The sequence below is a fragment of the Dipodomys merriami genome, unplaced genomic scaffold (assembly GCF_024711535.1).
Source record: "Dipodomys merriami isolate MVZ:Mamm:240054 unplaced genomic scaffold, mDipMer1.0.p SCAF_106, whole genome shotgun sequence".
NCBI lineage: Eukaryota > Metazoa > Chordata > Mammalia > Rodentia > Heteromyidae > Dipodomys > Dipodomys merriami.
The window spans coordinates 2,640,659-2,654,027 of record NW_027202338.1 but is presented as its reverse complement, the minus strand read 5'-3'; the positions used below and the strand labels follow the sequence as shown (position 1 = coordinate 2,654,027).

Below are 13,369 nucleotides of genomic sequence, written 5' to 3'. Positions count from 1 at the left end.
AGTTGGCTTAGTGGTAGAGTGCTTGCCTTGCATGCCTGAGGCCCTGGGTTCAATTCCTCAGCACCACATATGCAAAAAGAATAAAATCCGGAAGAAAAAAGCCAGAAGTGGCACTGTGGCTCAAGTGGTAGAGCACTAGCCTTGAGCTGAAGAGCTGAGGGACAGCGCCCAGGCCCAGAGTTCAGGCCCCACAACCGGACCCCCCAAAAAAGAAAGTAATACCAAGTGCGCAGATCACAGGCATGTACCACTGTGCCTAGCTTCCTGCGGCACTTTAAGATGACAGAGTGTAGCCAGGCGCCAGTGGCTCACTCCTCTCATCCTAGCTACTCAGGAAGCTGCGATCTGAGGATTGCAGTTCAAAGCCAGCCAGGGCAGGAAAGTCTGTGAGACTCTTTATCTCCAATGAACCACCAGAAAACCAGAAGTGGCGCTATGGCTCAAATGGTAGAGTGCTAGCCTTGAGCTGAAGAGCTCAGGGACCAGGGACAGCGCCCAGGCCCAGAGTCAGCCCCACGACTGACCAAAAAAAAAAAAAAGATGGTGGAGTTCATCAGGGGTGAGGCAAAGCAAGTATTCTAGCTCAGCTTTCTTCTCCTAAAGCCATGCTGTGGGCCCCATCCTGAGGACCTCATCTCATCCTAATTACCCTCCCAAGGTGTCACCTTCTAAAGACCAGCCACATATTGATGGGGGGGGAGGTCATGTTTCCAAATTAAGAACTTTGGGGGGAGAGGGAGACATGTTCAAACCCTAGCAGTCCTCTGAGAAATTGGAGGCCAAGAGGCCTACAATCAAGGAGAAAACTGTGCAAAACACATTCCAATTCAGAGGACCCTTAGTCTCGGCTGGTATGATGACTACATCCTGCCCAGGTGTGTGGGTCATGACCCCCAGATCTCGGCACGTGCTTAGGGCTCTTCCTGCCCTGTAATAGGAGAGAGAGTCTGACTCCAAGCAGCAGATGACCCAGCTCAAAAGTCTGAGCCTCCCCGATCTACCTGCATGTGTCAGGGAGGGTCAGGGGGATTCCTCCAGCTGTCTGTCCTGTCTCCTACCTCTCCTCCACATTTGCTGCCATCCTCTTTGCATCCCGTGTGTACAACACAATGTTTTGTTTATTCTATTGCACACAGGGGTGGAGTGGGGTGGCTCGGTGGTAGAGCAGAGGGTTCCCGGCATTCCATCCCTACTACCACAAAATAATGATAATAATAATTTCACATATGACTGTTTGCCTACATGTAAGCAGTCTATAAAACGTTTTAAAGATTTTCTTTGTGTGTGAGCTGGGTGCTTATGGCTCACAGCAGTCATCCTAGCTACTCAAGAGGCTGAGATCTGGGCTGGGCAGGTAGCTCAGTGGTAGAGTGCTTGCCTTGCATGCATGAGGCTCTGGGTTCAATTCCTCAGCACCACATAAGCAGAAAAAGCTGGAAGTGGCGCTGTGGCTCAATTGGTAGAGCGCTAGCTAGCTGAGTGACAGTGCCCAGGCCCAGAGTTCAGACCCCATGACCAGCAAAAAAAAAAAAAAAAAAAAGAGGCTGAGATCTGAGTATCACCGGTCAAAGCCAGCCCTGGCAGGAAAGGGCATGAGACTCATCTCCTATGAACCACCAGAAAACCGGAAGTGGCGCTGTGGCTCAAGTGGTAGAGCGCTAGCCTTGAGCTGAAGAGCTGAGGGATAGCGCCCAGGCCCAGAGTTCAAGCCCACAACAACCAACAAAATACATTGATAAATAAATGAATGAAAGATCTTTTGTATAAGTAAGCATGGCTCCAAACTCATCCCAAGCCGCCATCTCAACCTTGTCAGAGCAGAACCAGAAATGGCAGCGCTGCGCACCCTACCACCCTTGGCTCTGTCTCAAGCACCGGTGAAGGGCTGGGAGCGCCTAGAAACCCCACTGTAGCTGTCAGCTATCCTTCTCTGCCTCAGACAGCAACCACAGGGCCTTTACTTTATCAAGTCTTTATCAGTGTTAAATCTATGCACAGATCCAGCAAGCAATAGTTTGTTTACTTAATAAATACTTAGGAACTTTCACAAGATGTGTGGGCATCCCTGTCCACCATAGGACCCCCTTCCCCTCTTGGTTTGTACAAATCCAATCATGTGTAGTCCTCTCTCTCTCTCTCTCTCTCTCTCTCTCTCTCTCTCTCTCTCTCTCTCTCTCTCTCTCTCTTCTTGCTGGTCCTGAGCTTGAACTTAGGGCCTAGGCACTGTCCCTAAGCCTCTCTGTGCTCAAGGCTAGCGCTCTTACCACTTGAGCCACAGCACCACTTCTGGATTTTTCTGAGTAGTTTATTGGAGATAGTCTCATGGACTATTCTGCCAAGGCTGGCTTTGAACCATGATCCTCAGATCTCGGCTTCCCAAGTAGTTAAGATTACAGGTGTGAGCCACCAGCATCCATCCTTCTCTCTCTCTGTTAACTTATTCATTCATCTATCTATTCAGGCATTCATTCATCCACCCATCTACCCATCCATTCATCTATTCATCTACCCATTCATTCATCCATCTACCCATTCATATATCCATCCACCACCCATCCATTTATCCATTTACTCATGGCTCATTTGTTCATCCATTCATTGGGGACATTCTAGGATGTCCCCAAGAGGACACAGGCAGGTCTCTGAGGCTGTAGATGAGTTGCAGAATGAGGAGTCCTTGGTCCTGGAAGGCTGGGGGGATGGGAGGGGGTTGATGGGTGGCTCAGTCTAGAGATATGGCCCCAAGATTGGGAGCTCTGTGTGTGTGTGTTAATGTGGGTGCTGTATGTTGGGGTGAAGAAGGTGAAGAGACACAGACAAGCCCACTTGACACCAGAACAGAAGGTGGGGTGAAGGACAGAGGCCAGGAAACACAATGTCACCAAGATGAAGGGTTACAGGTCTGCACCCCGGGAGGGCAGGCCCCCACGCCCTCCTCCTTCCAGGCCCAAAACTCACGGGGCCTCATCCCAATTACCTAGGAGGGGACCAACCCACCCGGGCCAGGGCGGGGCGGAGGAATCCGGATGCCTAGGGATCTTCAGGGAGAACCAGCCAGACAGCAAGCCAGAGCTTCAGGGGCTGCCGACAGAGAGGGAGTTGCAGCTCAGTGCTACTCATCGCCATGGGGCTCCCCGGACACATCCTGCTCTTCCTTTTAGGAACTGTCCTCTGCCTGCCAGGTACCTGACCTTCTAGTCTGACAGGAAGAGGATGAAGGGCCTAGACCCCTGGGTCTGAGGGAGGAGGCTGGTGTCTGGACCCCTGGGTCTGAGGGAGGAGGCTGGGGTCTGGACTCCTGGGTCTGAGGGAGGAGGCTGGGGTCTGGAGTTCTGGGTCTGAGGGAGGAGGCTGTTGTCTGGACCCCTGAGTCTGAGGGAGGAGGCTGGGGTCTGGAGTTCTGGGTCTGAGGGAGGAGGTCTGGGGCCTGGAGTTCTGGGTCTGAGGGAGGAGGTTGTGGAGACAGTCCACCTCCTTTCTCTTCCCCTGCTCCATTCTTCTATCATCAGTCACTCTTTCTGGCCACCGCCTCCTCCTTCCTCTTGCCTGAGGATATTTCTGGGAGCCATCAGGGGCCATTTTCCAAGCTGGCAGGGTTTGCCTTCTTCCCAGCTCTCCCCCCCCCCCCGCACTCTCCCCCAAGCCCCTCCATGGTCTCAGTGGAAGAGGCCTCTGGGCCCTGGAGCAGTGGCAAGGCGGCTGCTCCTGAGCGAGAACTGTGTGCATGCGCTCACCTGTGGCCAGCTTGGGCTCTGTGGGCCCCTGGGCCATGTTTCCATATCAGGGCCAGTTCAAAAGTGAATTTGAGGGTCTGTTCATCTTGAAACTCTAAATGGATGGGTGCACAGTTCCACTGGTCTATGTTTCATGAGATGGAGACCTGTATTTAAGTCTGTGTGTGTTTTCATGGTGTGGGGTGTGTGTGTGTGTGTGTGTGTGTGTGTGTGTGTGTGTGTGTGTGTGTGTGTGTGTGTGTGTGTGTGTGTGTGTGTGTGTGTGTGTGTGTGTGTGTGTGTGTGTGTGTGTGTGTGTGTGTGTGTACCAGTACTGGGGTTCGAACTCAGGGCCTGGGCACTGTCCCATAGTTTTTGTTGTTTTTTCTTTCTCTCAATGTTGGTGCTCTACCACTTGAGCATTACCTCCACTTCTGGTTTTTCAGTGGTTCATTGGAAATCAGTCTCATGGACTTTCCTACCCAGACTGGCTTTGAACCTCAATCTTCACATCTCAGCCTCCCGAGTAGCGAGGATGACAGGCGTGAGCCACCCATGCCTGGCTGTCCTCTATGATTTGAAACTGAACTATCATGGCTTGGATTTTGGTGATTTTGTAACAATGATGTGTTCTCGCTAAACTGTGATGTGTGTGGTTCACGAGTGGTTCATGTGTGTCGTTTCTCTGGGTTTCCTGTGTTTCAGATCCCTCTGTGTGTCACCCATGTCAAATCGCAGTGGTAGCCACACACTTGGGTGTCCACAGGACAGCCATGTGGGTTCACAAGGCTCAGTTGTGTCTTTCCTGATGGGATGTGCATGGCCCTGTGTTCAAGCGTGGTGCGCATGTGTGGCCGGCCCGGCTGTGTGTGCAGGCTGTGGTGGGGGGATGTCTGTCTCCCACAGGTGTGCCTCCTCCGTGGAGCTGGGGAGGGGTGGGAAGCACATGTGTGAGTCACTTCTTTATCTAAATCACCTGGACGAGGAGGAGTTTGGGAACAGTCAGGAGGGAAAAACTGGACAAGCAGCCCCACCATGACACAGCCCCTGGCTCAGCTGGGATGGGCCACAGTCACGGGCCCTGGGCAGAGGATCCGGTCACGTGGCACCCTGAAGTCCTAGGCCAGGCTCTCCCCTGCTCCCCTGACCCAGCCCTTCTCCTTCCTAGGGTCCCAAGCTTTGCAATGCTACAGCTTTGAGCACACCTACTTTGGGCCCTTCGACCTCAGCGCCAAGCGTCTTCCCAACGTGTCCTGTGCCCAGGGCTGCTCCGAGGTGCTGCTGTCGCTGGACACTGGTGAGGAGTTGGGAGGGTGAGAAGAGGGAGGGGAGGGGAGGGGAAGGGAAGGGGAGGAGAGAGCCAGGGCTGAGAAACTGGGGAGGAGTTGGGCACTGGTGGCTCATGCCTGTAATCCTAGCTACTCAGGAGACTGAGATCTGAGAATCGTGGTTCCAAGCCAGCCCAAGCAAGGAAAGTCTGTGAGACTCTTACCTCCAATGAACCACCAGAAAACCAGAAGTGGCGCTGTGGCTCAAGTGGTAGAGCGCTCACCTTGAGCTGAAGAGCTGAGGGATAGCACCCAGGCCCAGAGTTCAAGCCCCATGCCTGACAAAAAAGAAAAGAAAAGAAAAGAAATTGGGGATAAGAGGAAGGGTAGGGAAGGATAGAGAGAATGGGAGGACAGAAGGGATAAGGGAGGAGAGAGGGAAGGGGGAAGAGAAAGGAAAGAGGAGAGAGGGAAAGAGGAAGAGGAGGAAAGACAGAAAAGCCGATGGGAGGGAGACAGGCCTGGAGTGGAGGGCTGGAGGAGGAGGGAGGGAGAAGAGGTGGGTGACAGCAGAGGGGAGGAGAAAAGAGAGGTGACAACAGAGGCTCCCCCTCCTCCCCTCTTCTCTTCCTGCCCTCTTTCTCTCCTCCTCCTCTCTTCCTCTCCTCCCCCTTCCCTCCTCCTCTTCTCCCATCCTCCCCCTCCTCTCCTCTCCCCCTCCCCTCTTCCTCTCCTTCCCTCCTCTCCCCTCTGCCCCTCCTCCCCTCGTCCTCTCTTCCCTCCCCTCTGCCTGTCCTCCTCTTCCTCCCACCTCCTCCTCCTCCTCCCCTCCACTCCTCCCTTCTTACCACCGCAGGGTACCGGGCAACGGTGACCATGGTGAGGAAAGGCTGCTGGACGGGCCCCATCACAGGCGCCATGCAGACCAACCAGAACGCGCTGCCGCCGGACTACGCGGTGGTTCGCGGCTGCGCCACCGACTTCTGCAACGTGGACCTCAGGACCCACGACAGCCTCCCCAACCTGAGCCACGGTGGGCGTGGCCGGCGGGGGCGTGGCCGGCGGGCGGGGGCGGGGCCGGCTGGGCAGGAGGGGCGGGGCGGGGCGGCAGAGGCGCGGCCTAGAGATAGCTGAATTGGCCCGCGGAGAGCGAGTGATGGGCGGGGCCCGTTGTGGGCGGAGCGTGCCTCACGTTGTGTGGGCGTGGTCTCGCGGTGGGCGGAGCCTCGCCAGCACCTTCCTCCCGCTCCGGGCCGGGGCGTTCAGTGCGCGCCTCCCGGGCCTGACGGGCCTCTGCCCTCTGGCCAGCGCCGGACCCGCCCCGGCTCAGCGGCACCGAGTGCTACGCCTGCGTGGGGGTGAACCCCGAGGACTGCTCCCCCGAAAAGTCCCGACGAGTCCAGTGTCACCAGGACCAGAGCGCCTGCTTCCAGGGCAGCGGCCGGATGAACATCGGTGAGGGCCTGGAAGGGTGGACGGGGCGGGCAGGGCAGGCGGAGGGCGGAGCACCGCGTGCGGGCGGGGGGAGGCCGGGCCCTGGTCCTGGCCTGACCCCTCCCGGCCCTGCCCACCGCAGGCAACTTCTCGGTGCCCGTGTACATCCGGACGTGCCACCGGCCCGCCTGCACCACCATGGGCACCACCAGCCCCTGGACGTCCATCGACCTCCAGGGCTCCTGCTGCCAGGGGCGTCTGTGCAACGCGGGCTCCGTGGCCCAGCCCTTCCACTCGGCCGCCCCGCCGCGGGCGCCCCACGGCCTGGCCCTGCTCCTCGCCGCCCCCCTGCTGGCCCTCGCTATGGCGGGACCCCTGCGGCTCATGGTTTAGACGGCTCCCCCACACACACACCAGGGTGCTGGGGGCAGAGTCCCCCGCACCCCCTTTCTCCTCGCTGCGATCATCTGCTCACTGGGGGGGGGCAATGGTCCAGGAGTGGCCATGACCCCCACCCCTCCCCCTCCTTCCCCACTGTCCCCTGCTTAAGCCCGGGAGAGGGAGAAAGGGCCACACCCTGCCCCCCCCTCCCCAGCTCCCCAGCTGGGGAGCAAGAGAAAAGAGCTTCAGGATGGGGACGCTTCTTTCTTATCCAAACCACAACAGCCACAGTGAACACCTCAGTTTCAGGATCAGCCTGCAGCAGAGCCTGCACCCATCCTAGGAGCCAACAATTCCACACCCTACCGGAACTAACTAACCATTCCCCCAAAACACATGGACTATACAGGGTCCCTAGCAGGACCACCGTCTATAACAGTCACCAAGTAGAAACAACCCTATATCTATCCCCATGAGCAATCAAACACGCAAAGTGATTGTGGCCCACGCACCTGATGGAATAGTATACAGCGACCAAAAATGAGCCGTCCACAGCAACATGCAACAGCACAGACAAATCTCAGCACAGAGGGTTGAGGATAGTAACAGGCACCCAGGAAAACATGTTACACTAATCCACTTGAGCAAAGCATGAAAGGTTTTTTGTACAAAAATGACAGAAATGTGGGGCCAGGTGAGGTGGTGCACACCTATAATCCCAGCTATTCAGAAGGCAGAAACATAGGTGGACAATGGGCCAAAGCCAGCACAGAAAGAAAGAAAGAAAGAAAGAAAGAAAGAAAGAAAGAAAGAAAGAAAGAAAGAAAGAAAGAAAGAAAGAAAGAAAGAAAGAAAAAGATAGTGAGACCCTAACTCAAAGAATAAGCTAGGTTGGGTTGGCACAATTACCTGGTGGGTGGAAGTAGGAAGACTGAGGTCTGAGGCTGGTCCCTGTTTGAAAAAAAAAAAAGTATGAAAAATAAACTAAAGCAAAAAGGACTGGTGACATGGCTCAAATGGTAGAACGCCCACCTGGCTGGTGGGAAAGATCTGAGTTCAAGTCCTAGTACCACAAAAAAAAAAATAATGTCGGGGCTGGGAAGGTGGCTCGGTGGTAGAGTGCTTGCCTTGCATGCCTGAGGCCCTGGGTTCGATTCCTCAGCACCACATAAGCAAAAAGAAAAAAGCCGGAAGTGGCGCTGTGGCTCAAGTGGTAGAGCGCTAGCCTTGAGCTGAAGAGCTGAGGGACAGCGCCCAGGCCCAGAGTTCAGGCCCCACGACCGGACCCAAAAAAAAAACAAAAAAAAAAAAAAAAGAGGAGATGGGGAATGCATGTGTATGTGTGTGGAAGTGTCACAGTGAACCCCCTCTTTACAACTAAAGTATGAAGAAGGGAGGGAGGGAGGAAGGAAAAGGAGATGACTCTAGTCTGAGAGAAGAGGCATGGAGGCCTGGTCTGTGGGAGGAGGCATGGGTCATCTCCATAAAAATGATCCTTGGAAGCCGGGCGCTGGTGGCTCATGCCTGTAATCCTAGCTACTCAGGAGGCTGAGATCTGAGGATCGTGGTTCAAAGCCAGCCTGGGCAAGAGAGACTGTGAGACTCCTATCTCCAATAAACCACCAGAAAACCGGAAGTGGCGCTGTAGCTCAAGTGGTAGAGCTCTCGCCTTGAGCTGAAGAGCTGAGGGACAGCGCCCAGGCCCAGAGTTCAAGCCCCACGACCGACCAAAAAAAAAAAAAAATGATCCTTGGGGACTGATGGCTAGAAGCGGGAAGGGGGTTCTAGGGGTTCACACACAGTTACTTGGTCTGAGAACTTGGTGATGTTTACTTATGACTGGCCCTTTTTCACACACACGTTCAGTGTTTTCAATCAAAGAGATTTTTTTTAAGTTTTCTTGGTGCCATCGGGCACCAGTGGCTCACGCCTATAATCATAGCTACTCAGGAGGCTGAGATCTGAGATTCGTGGTTCAAAGCCAGCCCAGGTAGGAAAGTCCATGAGACTCTTTTTTTCTGGGTGGGGGGGGGTCCAGTCGTGGGGCCTGAACTCTGGGCCTGGGCGCTGTCCCTCAGCTCTTTAGCTCAAGGCTAGCTCTCTACCACTTGAGCCACAGCGCCACTTCTGGCTTTTTTTCTTTTTGCTTATGTGGTGCTAGGGAATCGAACCCAGGGCCTCATGCATGCAAGGCAAGCACTCTACCACTGAGCCAACTTCCCAGCCCCGGTCCATGAGACTCTTATCTCCAATAAACCACTCAAAACCACAGAAGTCATGCTGTGGCTCAAGTAATAGAGCACTCACCTAGAGCTGAAGAGCTGAAGGACAGTGCTCAGGCCCAGAGTTCAAACCCCATGGCAAAAAAAAAAAAAAAAAAAAAAAAATCTTTCTTGGTGCCAAAAAGAAGAAAAAGGAAAAAGAAGGGAGATGTGAAGAATACATTTAAAAGGCAACTTTAAAATAGAAATGATTAGCCAGGTGCCAATGGCTCACACCTGTCATCCTAGCTACTCAGAAGGCTGAGATCTGAGGATCACTGTTCAAAGCCAGCCCAGGCAGAAAAATCTGTGAGACCCCTGTCTCCAAATAAATAAATAAATAAAAACTGGGAGCTGGGAAGGTGGCTCAGTGGTAGAGCACTTGCCTTGCATGCATGAGGCCCTGGGTTCGATTCCTCAGCACCACATAAGCAGAAAAAGACCGAAGTGGTGCTGTGGCTCAAGTGGTAGAGCACTAGCCTTGAGCTGAAGAGCTGAGGGACAGCGCCCAGGCCCAGAGTTCAAGCCCCATGACTGACCAAAAAAAACTGGGAGTGGAAGTGTGGTTCAAATGGTAGAGTGTCAGCCTTGAAGGAAAAAGCTCAGGAGCAGCACCCAGGCCCCATACTAGCATACACACACACGCGAACACACAGAGAATATGTATGTGTATATGGAAATTGACAGGCCAGATACCCACTGAGGTCACAGACGCCTCCCCCCTTGGGTACACAGGTGCCATCTTTCCTCAGCAGTGACCACAACCCACTGCCTGTACCCAACACCAGACGCTGTCCATCCACAGGATCCTCAGGCCCTCCCTAGACCAACAGAGTGGAAGCCTCGGTCAGCACCAAGGACAGGTCTCAAAACACAGCAAGGCCTCCTGCAGTGGGGAAGGGGAAAGGAGGGGGGAGGGGGAGACAGGGAAGGAGAGGGAGGAGGAAGAGGAGGGCGAGTAGGAGAAAAGAGACTTGCACAGATTAACTGAGAAAGACTCAGAGGCAAATCGAAGCAAAATGACAGACTGCAATTTACAGAGCAACATTTCCATGATTGATTCACATACCTGAGTACATCTGATTGTGGAAAACCTGGAGCCTACAAAAGATTGCAGGAGTATAATAGCAGCTGCTTCTTCTTCCTCTTCTTCCTCTTCTTCTTCTTCTTCTTCTTCTTCTTCTTCTTCTTCTTCTTCTTCTTCTTCTTCTTCTTCTTCTTCTTCTTCTTCTTCTTCTTCTTCTTCCTCCCCTCCTCCTCCTCTTTCTCCTCCTCCTCTTCCTCCTCCTCCTCCTCCTCTTCCTCCTCCTCCTCCTCCTCCTCCTCCTCCCCTTCCTCCTCCTCCTCCCCCTCCTCCTCCTCCCCTTCCTCCTCCTCCTCCTCCTCCTCTTCCCCTTCCTCCTCCTCCTCCTCCCCTTCCTCCTCCTCCTCCTCCTCCCCTTCCTCCTCCTCCTCCTCCTCCCCCTCCTCCTCCTCCTCCTCCTCCTCCTCCTCCTCCTCCTCCTCCTCCTCCTCCTCCTCCCCTAAAGTATTCAATCTGAAAAAGATTTGAATACATATTTTTTCTCAAAATTCTCATAGCTGGTCAACCTTTGAGTGACACTCACCCCTGTAATCCTAGCTACTCAGGAGAATCAGATCTAAGGATCATGGTTCAAAGCCAGCCCAGGCAGAGAAAATCCGTGAGACTCTTATCTCCAATAAACCACCAGAAAACTGGAAGTGGCGCTGTGGCTCAAAGGGGTAGAGTGCAAAAGCTCAGGGACAGCGCCCAGGCCCTGAGTTCAGGCCCCACGACTGATAAGAAAATAAAGATGAAAATAAATTTAAAAAAAAAAAAAAAAGAAAGGAAAAGGAGAAGGGACTGAGGCCCACAGTGGGAAATGAAGACCAGGAGACATAAAGGCTGATAGTGACTTCGAAACAGACTGAACACGAGATCTTCAGGTTGACAAAAGCACACGGCCTGTGTCCCTTGGTCTGGAAGTGACAGGACACATAGACAAGAGATGTTCCCTCTGTTCATTGCTCTGTCCCCAGTTCTCAGATCAGGGGTCTGGCACCACCCGGAGCTCGCTCCCATGGGGAGAGGCCAGTGGTAACCATAACAGGGAAGCAGAGAGCCTGCAGTTCTCCACAGTGGACACGAGGTGGCAGTGTCCTCCCAAGCAACTCCCAGGCTTGGCCACCAGGAGACCATGGTTGCTGGCTTTGCCCTGATTTTCAGGATTTCCCAGCGCCCAGGCCCCGGGGCGACGAGTGACCTTTCCGCCTGAGACACCCTCTTCTTCCTTCCCTTCGCCACCAGGCCCAGTTCAACAACCCTTTGTCCTTGGCCCTTTCCGGCTGTGCCCTCCTTGGGTACCTGGGTCCCTTCCAGGCCCGGAGACAGGGCCTGGGACCGGGCCAAGGGAAAGGTTTGGAACCTTCTTCCCTGTTCCCAGGGCTGAAGCAGAATGGCAGGATCCAGTGCTACCTGCACCCAGGAATCCAGACCCCAGTTCCTCCTCCCTCAGACCCAGGGGGAACAGTCCCAGCCTCCTCCCTCAGACCTCCATCTCCTGGCCTCTCTTCTGCACCAAGACTACCCCCCCTTCTGACAGAGACCCCCTCTCTCTCTCCACTGTGTTCCAGGGTTTGAGGCTAAGGCTGAGTCACAGGAAGTTCTGGGGCCCTGAGTCACCCCCAAACCCAGCTCAGCCCCTCCCTGCACTGGGGGGAGTGGGCAGTGGAGAGGTTTCCTACCAGCCAACCCCAGTGTCAGAGTTTCAGACTAGAGGTAAGAGCTAGTCACAGGAGGCTTCATGCCTGTAACCCCAGCTACTCAGGAGGCTGAGATCTGAGGATCACAGTTCAAAGCCAGCCCGGGCAGGAAAATCCTTGAGACTCTAATTCCAATGAACCAGCAAAAAGCTGGAAGTGGGGCTGTGGCTCAAGTGGTAGAGTGCCAGCCTTAAGCACAAAAGCTCAGGGATAAGCCAGGCACTGGTGGCTCACACCTGCCCTCCTAGCTACTCAGGAGGCTGAAATCTGGGGACTGAAGTTCAAAGCCAGCCTGGGCAGGAAAGTCCATGAGACTCTCATCTCCAATGAGTCATCAGAAAACTGGAAGTGGCGGTGGAGCTCAAAGCGGTAGAGTGCTCGCCTTGAGCAAAAAGAGCTCAAGGACAGCGCCCCAGGCCCTGAGTTCAAGTCCTAGTAACAGCTCAGAGAAGATGGAGACAATCAAAGAGACATGGAGGCTAAGAGGCAGAGACGAGGGGTGGGGGGAGAGAGAAAAAAAAGAGAGAGAGAGGAGGGAAAGAAGTGGAGACAGAGAAGGAGACAAAACCACAGGCCTCAGGGCTGGGCACAGAGGAGGAGGAGGAGGAGGAGGAGGAGGAGGAGGAGGGGGAGGGGGAGGGGAGGGGGAGGGGAGGGGGAGGAGGGGGAGGCAGCGCCCACAGTGCCTGGGGCAGCACTTTCTCTGGGGTGACCCACGTGTGGTGTGGGCGCACCAGGGCGTGTCCCCATGTGGGGATGACGGGTCGGAGCCCCCCTCCCCACACGGGTTGTGTTTCTGTCACTGGGCGTGTCTGTGTGTGTGGTTTGGTGTCTCTGGGTGTTGCCAGGACTGCGTATCCCAGAGTGTGTCACGTCCTGTGGCTGGCATGTGCGGTGCTGTCTGCGTCTCTCGCGGTGTCTCACAGTGGACGCGTGGCTGCTTGAGGGGTCACGGCCACGAGTGGTCACCTGCGCAGATCTGCGTGTCACCTCGGGGCGCGGTCCCTTCTTTCCTGGATCACAGTCACCAAATGCAGGGCTTGAACTCGGGGCCCCGGCGCTGTCCCTGAGCTTTTTCACTGGAGGCTGCCCACGTGAGCCTTAGCCCCACTTCTGGCTTTTTACTGGTTCATCAGAGTCTCACAGACTTTCCTGCCCAGGCTGGCTTTGAACCTTGATCCTCAGATCTCAGCCTCCTGAGTAGGCGTGAGCCGCGAGGGCCGTCGGCTCAGGATGTGTTTGAATGAGGACACTCACACTGTGTGGGGACCACAGTCGCCCCCGTGGGGAGGGAGGGGTGCGGAGGCTGTGACCCTGGTGTGGTGTGTCACTGGTGTGTGTCTGATCGCGTGTGTGAGTCGCGGTGGCGTGGCTCCCCGTCAGCGCTGTGAGGGAAGAGGCGGTTGGTTGTGTGTGGCCGGGTCGGGGTGGGCGCGTGTGTCCTGCAGCCTGTAGACGTGTGTCTCACGTGTGCATGTCTGGGTGTGGCATGGGGGGGTGAGTCACCGTGGGCCCCCGCGTGTCCCCTCCGCTAGGACCCTACGACTGC

At 55.0% G+C, this 13,369-nt stretch overlaps 1 protein-coding gene and 1 long non-coding RNA gene across 2 annotated transcripts; one reads left to right on the top strand and one right to left on the bottom strand.

Annotated features, from left to right (window-relative positions):
- Positions 1-2,869: 2,869 nt before the first annotated feature.
- Positions 2,870-5,277, bottom strand: LOC138813798 (uncharacterized). The gene is made up of 3 exons (XR_011367864.1): positions 5,206-5,277; positions 4,923-5,007; positions 2,870-3,081 (listed from the first exon to the last, which is right to left on the bottom strand). It is a non-coding gene; the product is annotated as an uncharacterized lncRNA (long non-coding RNA).
- Positions 3,087-7,883, top strand: Lypd5 (LY6/PLAUR domain containing 5). The gene is made up of 5 exons (XM_070002221.1): positions 3,087-3,182; positions 4,882-5,010; positions 5,838-6,014; positions 6,290-6,436; positions 6,558-7,883. The coding sequence occupies exons 1-5, from the start codon at positions 3,125-3,127 to the stop codon at positions 6,806-6,808; spliced, it is 762 nt and encodes a 253-aa protein (XP_069858322.1). The 5' UTR covers positions 3,087-3,124; the 3' UTR covers positions 6,809-7,883.
- The last annotated feature ends 5,486 nt before the right edge of the window (positions 7,884-13,369 follow it).